General features: G+C 54.9%; 1 protein-coding gene across 1 annotated transcript in view; it reads left to right on the top strand.

The window, feature by feature from the left end:
* The window catches only part of MVP (major vault protein), a 71322-nt gene that overhangs the window by 7949 nt on the left and 49386 nt on the right, over positions 1 to 13987 (top strand). The window contains 2 exon segments of the mRNA XM_076057712.1: positions 7900 to 8126; positions 12947 to 13142. Of these exon segments, the coding sequence (XP_075913827.1) occupies positions 8005 to 8126; positions 12947 to 13142 (318 nt within the window). The 5' untranslated portion in view covers positions 7900 to 8004.

The raw sequence follows: 13987 nt of genomic DNA on the forward strand, positions 1-13987 counted from the left end.
GTGGGTCTCTGTGTGAGTCTGTGGGTCTCTGTGTGGGTCTGTGGGTCTCTGTGTGAGTCTGTGGCTCTCTGTGTGGTGAGTCTGTGGGTCTCTGTGTGAGCCTGTGGGTCTCTGTGTGGTGAGTCTGTGGGTCTCTGTGTGGGTCTGTGGGTCTCTGTGTGGGTCTGTGGGTCTCTGTGTGGTGAGTATGTGGGTCCCTGTGTGAGTGAGTCTGTGGGTCTCTGTGTGGGTGAGTCTATGGGTCTCTGTGTGAGTGAGTCTATGGGTCTCTGTGTGAGTGAGTTTATGGGTCTCTGTGTGAGTGAGTCTGTGGGTCTCTGTGTGGGTCTGTGGGTCTCTGTGTGAGGTAGTCTGTGGGTCTCTGTGTTAGTGAGTCTATGGGTCTCTGTGTGAGTGAGTCTTGATCTCTGTGTGGTGAGTCTGTGGGTCTGTGTGGGTCTGTGGGTCTGTGTATGGTAAGTATGTGGGTCTCTGTGTGAGTGAGTCTGTGGGTCTCTGTGTGGTGAGTCTGTGGGTATCTGTGTGGTGAATCTGTGGGTGTCTGCGTGGTGAGTCTGTGGGTATCTGCGTGGTGAGTCTGTGGGTCTCTGTGTGATTCTGTGCGTCTGTGTGTGAGTGAGTCTATGGCTCTCTGTGTGAGTGAGTCTGTGGGTATCTGTGTGAGTGAGTCTGTGGGTATCTGTGTGAGTGAGTCTATGGGTCTCTGTGTGAGTCTATGGGTCTCTGTGTGGTGAGTCTATGGGTCTCTGTGTGGTGAGTCTGTGGGGTATCTGTGTTAGTCTGTGGGTCTGTGTGAGTGAGTCTATGGGTCTCTGTGTGAGTCTATGGGTCTCTGTGTGGTGAGTCTATGGGTCTCTGTGTGGTGAGTCTGTGGGGTATCTGTGTGAGTCTGTGGGTCTGTGTGTGAGTGAGTCTGTGGGTCTCTGTGTGAGTCTGTGCGTCTGTGTGTGAGTGAGTCTATGGCTCTCTGTGTGACTGAGTCTGTGGGTATCTGTGTGAGTGAGTCTGTGGGTCTCTGTGTGAGTGAGTCTGTGGGTCTGTGTGAGTTAGTCTGTGGGTCTCTGTGTGAGTCTGTGGGTCTGTGTGTGAGTGAGTCTATGGCTCTCTGTGTGAGTGAGTCTGTGGGTATCTGTGTGAGTGAGTCTGTGGGTCTCTGTGTGAGTGAGTCTGTGGGTCTGTGTGAGTGAGTCTATGGGTCTCTGTGTGAGTCTATGGGTCTCTGTGTGGTGAGTCTATGGGTCTCTGTGTGGTGAGCCTGTGGGGTATCTGTGTGAGTCTGTGGGTCTGTGTGAGTGAGTCTATGGGTCTCTGTGTGAGTCTATGGGTCTCTGTGTGGTGAGTCTATGGGTCTCTGTGTGGTGAGTCTGTGGGGTATCTGTGTGAGTCTGTGGGTCTGTGTGTGAGTGAGTCTGTGGGTCTCTGTGTCGTGATTCCGTGTTGCTATGGGTCTCTGTGTGGTGTGTTTGTGTTGCTATGGGTTTCTGTGTGAGTTAGTCTGTGTGTCTCTGTGTGGTGAGTCTGCGTGGTGAGTCTGTGGATCTCTGTGTGAGTCTGTGGGTCTCTGTGTGGTGTATCTGCATGGTGAGTCTGTGTGTCTCTGTGTGGTGCGTCTGTGGGTCTCTGTGTGGTGAGTCTGTGGGTCCCTGTGTGGTGTATCTGCATGGTGAGTCTGTGTGTCTCTATGTGGTGAGTCTGTGTGTCTCTGTGTGGTGAGTCTGTGGGTCTCTGTGTGGTGAGTCTGTAGGTCTCAGTGTGGTGAGTCTGTAGGTATCTGTGTGAGTGAGTCTGTGGGCCTCTGTTTGAGTGAGTCTGTGGGTCTCTGTGTGAGTCTGTGGGTCTCTGTGTGAGTCTGTGGGTCTCTGTGTGAGTCTGTGGGTCTCTGTGTGAGTCTGTGGGTCTCTGTGTATGGTGAGTCTATGGGTCTCTGTGTGAGTGAGTCTATGGGTCTCTGTGTGAGTGCGTCTATGGGTCTCTGTGTGAGTGAGTCTATGGGTCTCTGTGTGAGTGAGTCTATGGGTCTCTGTGTGAGTGAGTATATGGGTCTCTGTGTGAGTGAGTCTATGGGTCTCTGTGTGAGTGAGTCTATGGGTCTCTGTGTGTGGTGAGTCTATGGGTCTCTGTGTGAGTGAGTCTATGGGTCTCTGTGAGTGAGTCTATGGGTCTCTGTGTGAGTGAGTCTATGGGTCTCTGTGTGAGTGGAACTATGGCTCTCTGTGTGAGTGAGTCTATGGGTCTCTGTGTGAGTGAGTCTATGGGTCTCTGTGTGAGTGCGTCTATGGGTCTCTGTGTGAGTGAGTCTATGGGTCTCTGTGTGAGTGAGTCTATGGGTCTCTGTGTGAGTGAGTATATGGGTCTCTGTGTGAGTGAGTCTATGGGTCTCTGTGTGAGTGAGTCTATGGGTCTCTGTGTGTGGTGAGTCTATGGGTCTCTGTGTGAGTGAGTCTATGGGTCTCTGTGAGTGAGTCTATGGGTCTCTGTGTGAGTGAGTCTATGGGTCTCTGTGTGAGTGAGTCTATGGGTCTCTGTGTGAGTGCGTCTATGGGTCTCTGTGTGAGTGAGTCTATGGGTCTCTGTGTGAGTGAGTCTATGGGTCTCTGTGTGAGTGAGTATATGGGTCTCTGTGTGAGTGAGTCTATGGGTCTCTGTGTGAGTGAGTCTATGGGTCTCTGTGTGAATGAGTCTATGGGTCTCTATGTGTGGTGAGTCTATGGGTCTCTGTGTGAGTGTTTCTATGGGTCTCTGTGTGAGTGTTTCTATGGGTATCTGTGTGAGTGAGTCTATGGGTTTTTGTGTGAGTGAGTCTATGAGTCTCTATGTGTGAGTGAGTCTATGGGTCTCTGTGTGAGTGAGTCTCTGTGTGAGTGAGTCTATGGGTCTCTGTGTGAGTGAGTCTATGGGTATTTGTGTGTGGTGAGTCTGTAGGTCTCTATGTAGTGAGTCTGTGGGTCTCTGTGTGAGTGAGTCTATGAGTCTCTGTGTGAGTGAGTTTGTGGGTCTCTGTGTGAGTGAGTCTCTGTGTGAGGTAGTCTGTGGGTCTCTGTGTTAGTGAATCTATGGGTCTCTGTGTGTGGTGAGTCTATGGGTCTCTGTGTGAGTGAGTCTATGGGTATCTGTGTGAGTGAGTCTATGGGTCTCTGTGTGAGTGAGTCTATGGGTCTCTGTGTGAGTGAGTCTATGAGTCTCTATGTGTGAGTGAGTCTGTGGGTCTCTATGTGAGTGAGTCTATGGGTCTCTGTGTGTGGTGAGTCTGTGGGTCTCTGTGTGAGTGAGTCTATGGGTCTCTGTGTGAGTGAGTATATGGGTCTCTGTGTGAGTGAGTCTATGGGTCTCTGTGTGTAGTGAGTCTGTGGGTCTCTGTGTGTGGTGAGTCTGTGGGTCTCTTTGTGAGTGAGTCTATGGGTCTCTATGTGTGGTGAGTCTGTGGGTCTCTATGTAGTGAGTCTATGGGTCTCTATGTAGTGAGTCTGTGGGTCTCTGTGTGTGGTGAGTCTGTGGGTCTCTGTGTGTGGTGAGTCTGTGGGTCTCTGTGTGTGGTGAGTCTATGGGTCTCTGTGTGTGGTGAGTCTATGGGTCTCTGTGTGTGGTGAGTCTGTGGGTCTCTGTGTGTGAGTGAGTCTGTGGGTCTCTATGTGAGTGAGTCTATGGGTCTCTGTGTGAGTGAGTCTATGGGTCTCTGTGTGTGGTGAGTCTGTGGGTCTCTATGTGAGTGAGTCTATGGGTCTCTGTGTGAGTGAGTCTGTGAGTCTCTATGTGTGAGTGAGTCTGTGGGTCTCTATGTGAGTGAGTCTATGAGTCTCTATGTGTGAGTGAGTCTGTGGGTCTCTATGTGAGTGAGTCTATGAGTCTCTATGTGTGGTGAGTCTGTGGGTCTCTGTGTGTGGTGAGTCTGTGGGTCTCTATGTGAGTGAGTCTGTGGGTCTCTATGTGAGTGAGTCTGTGGGTCTCTGTGTGTGGTGAGTCTGTGGGTCTCTGTGTGTGGTGAGTCTATAGGTCTCTGTGTGTGGTGAATCTATGGGTCTCTGTGTGTGGTGAGTCTGTGGGTCTCTGTGTGTGAGTGAGTCTGTGGGTCTCTATGTGAGTGAGTCTATGGGTCTCTGTGTGTGGTGAGTCTGTGGGTCTCTATGTGAGTGAGTCTGTGGGTCTCTGTGTGTGGTGAGTCTGTGGGTCTCTGTGTGTGGTGAGTCTGCGAGTCTCTATGTGTGAGTGAGTCTATGGGTCTCTGTGTGTGAGTGAGTCTGTGGGTCTCTGTGTGTGGTGAGTCTGTGGGTCTCTATGTGAGTGAGTCTGTGGGTCTCTGTGTGTGGTGAGTCTGTGGGTCTCTGTGTGTGGTGAGTCTGTGGGTCTCTGTGTGAGTGAGTCTGTGGGTCTCTGTGTGAGTGAGTCTATGGGTCTCTGTGTGAGTGAGTCTATGAGTCTCTATGTGTGAGTGAGTCTGTGGGTCTCTATGTGAGTGAGTCTGTGGGTCTCTGTGTGTGGTGAGTCTATGGGTCTCTGTGTGAGTGAGTCTATGGGTCTCTATGTGAGTGAGTCTATGGGTCTCTATGTGTGAGTGAGTCTGTGGTTCTCTATGTGAGTGAGTATATGGGTCTGTGTGAGTGAGTCTATGGGTCTCTGTGTGAGTGAGTCTATGGGTCTCTGTGTGTGGTGAGTCTATGGGTCTGTGTGTGAGTGAGTCTATGGGTCTCTATGTGAGTGAGTCTATGGGTCTCTGTGTGAGTTAGTCTATGAGTCTCTGTGTGAGTGAGTCTATGGGTCTCTGTGTGTGGTGAGTCTATGGGTCTCTGTGTGTGGTGAGTCTATGGGTCTCTGTGTGAGTGAGTCTATGGGTCTCTGTGTGAGTGAGTCTGTGGGTCTCTATGTGTGAGTGAGTCTATGGGTCTCTGTGTGTGGTGAGTCTGTGGGTCTCTGTGTGGTGAGTCTATGGGTCTCTGTGTGAGTGATTCTATGAGTCTCTATGTGTGAGTGAGTCTGTGGGTCTCTATGTAGTGAGTCTGTGGGTCTCTGTGTGAGTGAGTCTATGAGTCTCTATGTGAGTGAGTCTGTGGGTCTCTGTGTGTGGTGAGTCTCTGTGTGAGGTAGTCTGTGGGTCTCTGTGTTAGTGAGTCTATGGGTCTCTGTGTGAGTGAGTCTATGGGTCTCTGTGTGAGTGAGTCTATGGGTCTCTATGTGAGTGAGTCTATGGGTCTCTGTGTGAGTGAGTCTATGGGTCTCTATGTGAGTGAGTCTATGGGTCTCTGTGTGTGGTGAGTCTATGGGTCTCTGTGTGAGTGAGTCTATGGGTCTCTGTGTGTAGTGAGTCTGTGGGTCTCTGTGTGTAGTGAGTCTGTGGGTCTCTGTGTGGTGAGTCTATGGGTCTCTATGTGAGTGAGTCTGTGGGTCTCTGTGTGAGTGAGTCTGTGGGTCTCTATGTGAGTGAGTCTATGGGTCTCTATGTGAGTGAGTCTATGGGTCTCTGTGTGTAGTGAGTCTGTAGGTCTCTGTGTGAGTGAGTCTATGGGTCTCTGTGTGAGTGAGTCTATGGGTCTCTGTGTGAGTGAGTCTATGGGTCTCTGTGTGGTGAGTCTATGGGTCTCTGTGTGAGTGAGTCTATGAGTCTCTATGTGTGGTGAGTCTGTGGGTCTCTGTGTGTTAGTGAGTCTATGGGTCTCTGTGTGAGTGAGTCTGTGGGTCTCTATGTGAGTGAGTCTATGGGTCTCTATGTGTGAGTGAGTCTGTGGTTCTCTATGTGAGTGAGTATATGGGTCTGTGTGAGTGAGTCTATGGGTCTCTGTGTGAGTGAGTCTATGGGTCTCTGTGTGTGGTGAGTCTATGGGTCTGTGTGTGAGTGAGTCTATGGGTCTCTATGTGAGTGAGTCTATGGGTCTCTGTGTGAGTTAGTCTATGAGTCTCTGTGTGAGTGAGTCTATGGGTCTCTGTGTGTGGTGAGTCTATGGGTCTCTGTGTGTGGTGAGTCTATGGGTCTCTGTGTGAGTGAGTCTATGGGTCTCTGTGTGAGTGAGTCTGTGGGTCTCTATGTGTGAGTGAGTCTATGGGTCTCTGTGTGTGGTGAGTCTGTGGGTCTCTGTGTGGTGAGTCTATGGGTCTCTGTGTGAGTGATTCTATGAGTCTCTATGTGTGAGTGAGTCTGTGGGTCTCTATGTAGTGAGTCTGTGGGTCTCTGTGTGAGTGAGTCTATGAGTCTCTATGTGAGTGAGTCTGTGGGTCTCTGTGTGTGGTGAGTCTCTGTGTGAGGTAGTCTGTGGGTCTCTGTGTTAGTGAGTCTATGGGTCTCTGTGTGAGTGAGTCTATGGGTCTCTGTGTGAGTGAGTCTATGGGTCTCTATGTGAGTGAGTCTATGGGTCTCTGTGTGAGTGAGTCTATGGGTCTCTATGTGAGTGAGTCTATGGGTCTCTGTGTGTGGTGAGTCTATGGGTCTCTGTGTGAGTGAGTCTATGGGTCTCTGTGTGTAGTGAGTCTGTGGGTCTCTGTGTGTAGTGAGTCTGTGGGTCTCTGTGTGGTGAGTCTATGGGTCTCTATGTGAGTGAGTCTGTGGGTCTCTGTGTGAGTGAGTCTGTGGGTCTCTATGTGAGTGAGTCTATGGGTCTCTATGTGAGTGAGTCTATGGGTCTCTGTGTGTAGTGAGTCTGTAGGTCTCTGTGTGAGTGAGTCTATGGGTCTCTGTGTGAGTGAGTCTATGGGTCTCTGTGTGAGTGAGTCTATGGGTCTCTGTGTGGTGAGTCTATGGGTCTCTGTGTGAGTGAGTCTATGAGTCTCTATGTGTGGTGAGTCTGTGGGTCTCTGTGTGTTAGTGAGTCTATGGGTCTCTGTGTGAGTGAGTCTGTGGGTCTCTGTGTGAGTGAGTCTCTGTGTGAGGTAGTCTGTGGGTCTCTGTGTTACTGAGTCTATGGGTCTCTGTGTGTGGTGAGTCTATGGGTCTCTGTGTGAGTGAGTCTATGGCTGTCTGTGTGAGTGAGTCTATGGGTCTCTGTGTGAGTGAGTCTATGGGTGTCTGTGTGAGTGAGTCTATGGGTCTCTGTGTGAGTGAGTCTATGGGTCTCTGTGTGAGTGAGTCTGTGGGTCTCTGTGTGTGGTGAGTCTGTGGGTCTCTATGTGAGTGAGTCTATGGGTCTCTGTGTGTGGTGAGTCTGTGGGTCTCTGTGAGAGGCTACATGGGGCACCTTTACCTGTGTGATGTGTATAGGCGCTGCTACTCGCTACTGACAGCACTTGCCCCTACAGCCTTGCTAGAGGCTACCTGGGGGAGCTTTGTCTTTGTGTCTATGGGAGATGCTGCTGCTGACAGCACTTGCCCCTACTGCGCTGCTAGAGCCTACCTGGGGGAGCTTTGTCTTTGTGTATATGGGCGCGTCTGCTGCTACTGATAGCACTTGCCCCTACAGCCCTGCTAGAGGCTACACGGGGCACCTTTATCTGTGTGATGTGTATAGGCGCTGCTGCTACTCGCTGCTGACAGCACTTGCCCCTCCACCCCTGCTAGAGGCTACCTGGGGAAGCTTTGTCTTTGTGTCTATGGGCGCTGCTGCTACTCCCTGCTGACAGCACTTGCCCCTCCACCCCTGCTAGAGGCTACCTGGGGAAGCTTTGTCTTTGTGTCTATGGGCGCTGCTGCTACTGACAGCACTTGCCCCTGCAGCCCTGCTAGAGGCTACACGGGGCACCTTTATCTGTGTGATGTGTATAAGGCGCCGCTACTCGCTACTGATAGCACTTGCCCCTGCAACCCTTCTAGAGGCTACCTGGGGGAGCTTTGTCTGTGTGTCTATAGGCGCTGCTGCTGCTACTGACAGCACTTGCCCCTGCATCCTTGCTAGAGGCTACACGGGGGAGCTTTGTCTTTGTGTCTATAGGCGCTGCTGCTGCTACTGACAGCACTTGCCCCTCTACACCCCCCCTTGCTAGAGGCTACACGGGGCACCTTTACCTTGCCGTCGCCGTCATCGTCGTCATCGCCGTCGGCGTGTTCAGGAGCCGACGTCCTGGTCAGCAAGCGTCATCGTCAGGGCCATGGCGGAGGAGGCGATCGTGCGGATCCCGCCACATCACTACACTCACGTCCTCGACCTCAGCTCCAACATCACGCGCCTGGAGCTGGGGCCTCGCACGTACATTCGCCCCGACAATGAGAGGTGACCGGTCGCCCATTCACCGCGACGGCCCCCCCCCGCTGGGCAGCAGGAGAGGAGGTCAAAGGGCGCGTGCCCGGCAGGTTCCGCGGGTCCACGCCACCCGGCGTTGTTGTGAGCGTCGCTCCTCCGCCCCCGCTCCGTTTGTTGTTGGAGGGCGACTGCCTCCAACTGCCCAGTAGCAGCGTCGTTTCACGAGCCTCCTCCTCCACGGAGGCCGATCTTGACGCCGCTGGTACCGGTCATCGGCAAGCCCGCTCGGCTCCACGTCCTCCCGTACCACGTCACTCCGTCTCTTCTCTAGCCCGTGCCGCGCCCGTTTTAGCCCCCTCGATCCGGCCGAACAAAAGCTGTTTCGGCACGCGGTGGCTGGGCACGCGGGCTACGTGGCCCAGCCATCGCAGCCTTGCCCGCCGGAGGAGCTCACCGATGGGACCTTTGCCCAGATCTTTCGAGGATTTGTGAGCTCCTCACACAATCCAGCCTGCAGGTTAAACCCAGGATGGATCGTAGGCAGGCCAGCCTAAATGTTTCTAACCGGCGAAGATGTTCCATTAGGGGGGTCCACGTTTCGCAAGCGTAGAGACGGGAGGGAATGACCGTGGCCGAGAAGACCTGAAGCTTCGTGCGGAGCGACAGACCAGGTAGCTTCCACACAGCGTTACGCAACCGATGAAAATATATTGCCGCTCGACTGATTCGGAGTGAGAGCTCTGCTGTTAAACTGTAGCCGGTCATGAGCACACTGCCTAGGTATGGGAAACTCTCCACTCTCTCCACAACTGCCCCATCACCGATTGGGAGTTGCGGGGGTGGAGTGTCCGATGGTACAAAATACCCAGGCAGGTGCTTAGTTTTGGTGGGGCTGATGGTAAGGCCCCACCTCTTAGTGGTACACTCCAGTTTCAGCAGCAGCGCCTCAAACTCCTCCTCTGAGTGAGCCGCAATTACCAGGTCATCGGCATACATAACGTGGTTGAGCAATAGGGAGCCATCCCTTGACCCCACCCGGGCATCGATCAGCCTCCCATTGTATCTGTACCAGATTGAAATTCCTCCGGTACAGCTACTGAAGGCTTCACGAACTACGTGGTCAAAATAGATGTTAAATAATGTGGGAGCCAGAGGACATCCCTGTCACACCCCAAGGTTAACAGGGAACGGCTCCGACTCCCGGCCACGTAGTTTTACCCGGGCCCGCTCACCACCACTTAATGATCGTGAACAGAGGGTCAGGGACTCCAAAAGCACGAAGAACAACCCAGAGCCCAGGCCTACTGATGGTATCATAGGCCTTGACTAGGTCAATAAAGCAGAGATGTAGGTCTTGTTGGAATTCCCTACACCTCTGCTGTAGCAAACAGACAGAAAATATGGCAACTGTGCAGGACCGCCCTTTCCTGAAAGCGCATTGGGGCTCCGCAAGCCTCTCCTCAGCGTGCCTGGCGAGGCGATGTTAAATGATCCTTGCCAAGGCCTTTCCCGGCACACTGAGGAGTGAGATGCCCCTGTAGTTGTTACAGTCTGTGCGGTCCCCCTTCTTAAAGAGGGGGACCACCAGGGCATCCTTCCAATCCTGCAGAACCCGTCCAGTGGTCCAGACTGTTGTTATGATGTCACGTAGGGCAGTCTGTGCACAAACGCCACCCTCCCTCAGCATTTCGCTTGGGAGATCATCTCTGCCTGGTGCCTTTCCTGGTCTCAGACTCTGGATCGCTTTCAGTACTTCCTCAACAGATGGCACCTCAGCCAGCCACTCACAGGGGGTGACTTCTTCTTCCAATATTTCAGGCACCGCAGCCTCAGCAGGGTCATCCCCACTTTGTCCCACGATGTTTTCCATGTGGAGGGATTTCCCTTCCCCCAGGACTTCACAGAAATGCTCAGCAAATCTGCAAACCTGTTCCTGGGGGTTGGAGATTGAATCACCGTTTTTTCCCCTAATGATGGTAATGGGTGTGGCGCTGCAGGTTACTTTTTTGATGGAGTTAAATAGAGATTTGTGATCACGGGCCATTGAGGCAAACTCCATCTCCTCAGCAACCTGCGACCACCACCCATCCTTGCAGCGCCTCACGGCTCTCCGAACCTCCGAGCGAAGGCTGCGGTAAGCCTCCTCATTCTCCGATTTGGGATGCTGTAGCCGATGAGAGTGGGCCTGTCGCTTTTTCTCAGCCAGCTTGAACACTTCTTCTGTCAGCCAGGGTCTCTGGGGAGGTCTGGACTGCATTACAAAAGCAGCCATTGCAGCTGCATGAGTCACAGTCCTAAACCTCGCCCATTTTCCCTCGAAATCTGGAGGAGTGGGGGACGATGCCAACCCCAGCCGCAAGCGATGATGAAATTCTCGCTGTAACTATCATCAGCTAGCTGAGACCAGGCCACTGTGGGTTTGAATGGGGTCCTGGGTGTACACCCACCACCGGAGTGGAAGAATGGCAGGCGCATCTTACAGATGACTAGTCGATGGTCAGAGGGCAGATCAGCTCCACGGTAGGTCCTGGTGTCAAGGACATGGGCCCGCATCCACTGGTCCGTCACTACGTAGTCCAGCAGATGTTCTTGCTTGGACCCGGCATGCATCCATGATGTTGTGTGGATGCGCCGATGCCGGAACAGCGTGTTGGTAATTACAAGCCCATGGGCTGCACAATAGTCTAGCAGCCTCCTACCGTTGTTATTGAGCTGATCTGGCCCATGCCCTCCAATCACTCCAGACCAGGGTGCCAGCATCATGACCAACATGGGCATTGAAGTCACCCAACAAGATGACTCTATCCCGAGGGGCCACTTTAGCCCCCTATCTCCCCCCCATCTCCCCCCCATCTCTCCCCCTATCTCCCCCCTATCTCCCCCTATCTCCCCCTATCTCCCACATCTCCCTTCTATCTCCCCTATCTCCCCCTATCTCCCCACATCTCCCCCTATCTCCCCACATCTCCCCCATCTCCCCACATCTCCCCCATCTCCCCCTATCTCCCCCTATCTCCCCCCTATCTCCCCCCCTATCTCCCCCTATCTCCCCCCCATCTCCCCCCTATCTCCCCCAGGGTGCTGTTCGCTCCGGCCCTCATGGTGAGGGTCTGACCCCACCACTACCACACAATCACACTCACCCATCTCTCACTCTCACTCAATATCTCTCACCCCATCTCCCCCCTATCTCCCCCCCATCTCCCCCCCATCTCCCCCCCATCTCCCCCCCTATCTCGCCCCATCTCTCCCCATCTCTCCCCATCTCCCCCCTATCTCCCCCCTATCTCCCCCTATCTCCCCCCATCTCCCCCCATCTCCCCCCATCTACCCCCATCTCCCCCCATCTACCCCCCATCTCCCCCCATCTACCCCCATCTCCCCCCATCTCCCCCCCTATCTACTCCCTATCTCCCCCCCCATCTCCCCCTATCTCCCCCTATCTCCCCCCCATCTCTCCCATCTCCCCCTATCTCCCCCCATCTCCCCCTATCTCCCCCACATCTCCCCCCTATCTCTCCCCTATCCCCCCCCCTATCCCCCCCATCTCCCCCCCCATCTCCCCCCTATCTCCCCCCCCTATCTCCCCCAGGGTGCTGTTCGCTCCAGCCCGCATGGTGAGGGTTTGACCCCACCACTACCACACAATCACACTCACCCATCTCTCACTCTCTCTCAATATCTCTCCCCCTATCTCCCCCCCATCTCCCCCCCATCTCCCCCCCATCTCCCCCTATCTCCCCCCCATCTCCCCCCTATCTCCCCCAGGGTGCTGTTCGCTCCGGCCCTCATGGTGAGGGTCCTACCCCGCCACTACCACGCAACCACACTCACCCATCTCTCACTCAATATCTCTCCCCCTATCTCCCCCCCATCTCCCCCCTATCTCCCCCCATATCTCCCCCCTATCTCCCCCAGGGTGCTGTTCGCTTCGGCCTGCATGGTCAGGGTCCTACCCCACCACTACCACACAACCACACTCACCCATCTCTCACTCAATATCTCTCACCCTATCTCTCCCCCCATCTCCCCCTATCTCCCCCTATCTCCCCCCCATCTCCCCCCTATCTCCCCCAGGGTGCTGTTCGCTCCGGCCCTCATGGTGAGGGTCCTACCCCGCCACTACCACACAACCACACTCACCCATCTCTCTCTTTCTCACTCAATATCTCTCCCCCTATCTCCCCCTATCTCTCCCCCTATCTCCCCCCATCTCCCCCCCCTATCTCCCCCCTATCTCCCCCAGGGTGCTGTTCCCCCGGGCCCGCATGGTGAGGGTTTGACCCCACCACTACCACACAACCACACTCACCCATCTCTCTCTCTCACTCAATATCTCTCCCCTATCTCCCCCCTATCTCCCCCCTATCTCCCCCAGGGTGCTGTTCGCTCCGGCCCTCATGGTGAGGGTTTGACCCCACCACTACCACACAACCACACTCACCCATCTCTCTCTTTCTCACTCAATATCTCTCCCCCTATCTCCCCCTATCTCTCCCCCTATCTCCCCCCATCTCCCCCCCCTATCTCCCCCCATCTCCCCCAGGGTGCTGTTCCCCCGGGCCCTCATGGTGAGGGTTTGACCCCACCACTACCACACAACCACACTCACCCATCTCTCTCTTTCTCACTCAATATCTCTCCCCCTATCTCCCCCTATCTCTCCCCCTATCTCCCCCCATCTCCCCCCCCTATCTCCCCCCATCTCCCCCAGGGTGCTGTTCCCCCGGGCCCTCATGGTGAGGGTTTGACCCCACCACTACCACACAACCACACTCACCCATCTCTCTCTTTCTCACTCAATATCTCTCACCCTATCTCCCCCCCTATCTCCCCCCTATCTCCCCCAGGGTGCTGTTCCCCCCGGCCCGCATGGTCAGGGTCCCACCCCGCCACTACTGCGTGGTGGAGAACCCCGTGGCGAGGGACCGTGACTCCAACCCCGTGCTGGATGCCAGCGGGCAGGCCAAGCTGAGGCACGCTGACCGTGAGATTCGTCTGTGCCAGGAGCCCTTCCCGCTGTACCCGGGGGAGGAGTTACAGCTGGTGGGTGGGTGGGGGGGGTTGGTGGGTGGGTTGGTGGGTGGGTGGGTGGGTAGGTGGGTTAGTGGGTGGGTGAGTGTGAGTGTGAGTGAGTGGGTGAGTGAGTGAGTGGGTGAGTGAGTGGGTGAGTGGGTGAGTGAGTGAGTGAGTGGGTGAGTGAGTGAGTGGGTGAGTGGGTTAGTGGGTGGGTGGGTTAGTGGGTGGGTGGGTGTGAGTGAGATTCGTCTGTGCCAGGAGCCCTTCCCGCTGTACCCGGGGGAGGAGTTACAGCTGGTGGGTGGGTGGGGGGGTTGGTGGGGGGGTTGGTGGGTGGGTGGGTGGGTAGGTGGGTTAGTGGGTGGGTGAGTGTGAGTGTGAGTGAGTGGGTGGGTGAGTGAGTGAGTGAGTGGGTGAGTGAGTGGGTGGGTGAGTGAGTGAGTGGGTGAGTGGGTTAGTGGGTGGGTGGGTTAGTGGGTGGGTGGGTGTGAGTGAGATTCGTCTGTGCCAGGAGCCCTTCCCGCTGTACCCGGGGGAGGAGTTACAGCTGGTGGGTGGGTGGGGGGGTTGGTGGGGGGGTTGGTGGGTGGGTGGGTGAGTGGGTGGGTTAGTGGGTGGGTGAGTGTGAGTGTGAGTGAGTGGGTGAGTGAGTGGGTGAGTGGGTGAGTGAGTGAGTGAGTGGGTGAGTGAGTGGGTGGGTGAGTGAGTGAGTGGGTGAGTGGGTTAGTGGGTGGGTGGGTTAGTGGGTGGGTGGGTGTGAGTGAGATTCGTCTGTGCCAGGAGCCCTTCCCGCTGTACCCGGGGGAGGAGTTACAGCTGGTGGGTGGGTGGGGGGGTTGGTGGGGGGGTTGGTGGGTGGGTGGGTGAGTGGG

The sequence above is a fragment of the Petromyzon marinus genome, chromosome 84 (assembly GCF_048934315.1).
Source record: "Petromyzon marinus isolate PM22_M1 ecotype Great Lakes invasive population chromosome 84, UKy_Petmar_22M1.pri1.0, whole genome shotgun sequence".
Lineage (NCBI taxonomy): Eukaryota > Metazoa > Chordata > Hyperoartia > Petromyzontiformes > Petromyzontidae > Petromyzon > Petromyzon marinus.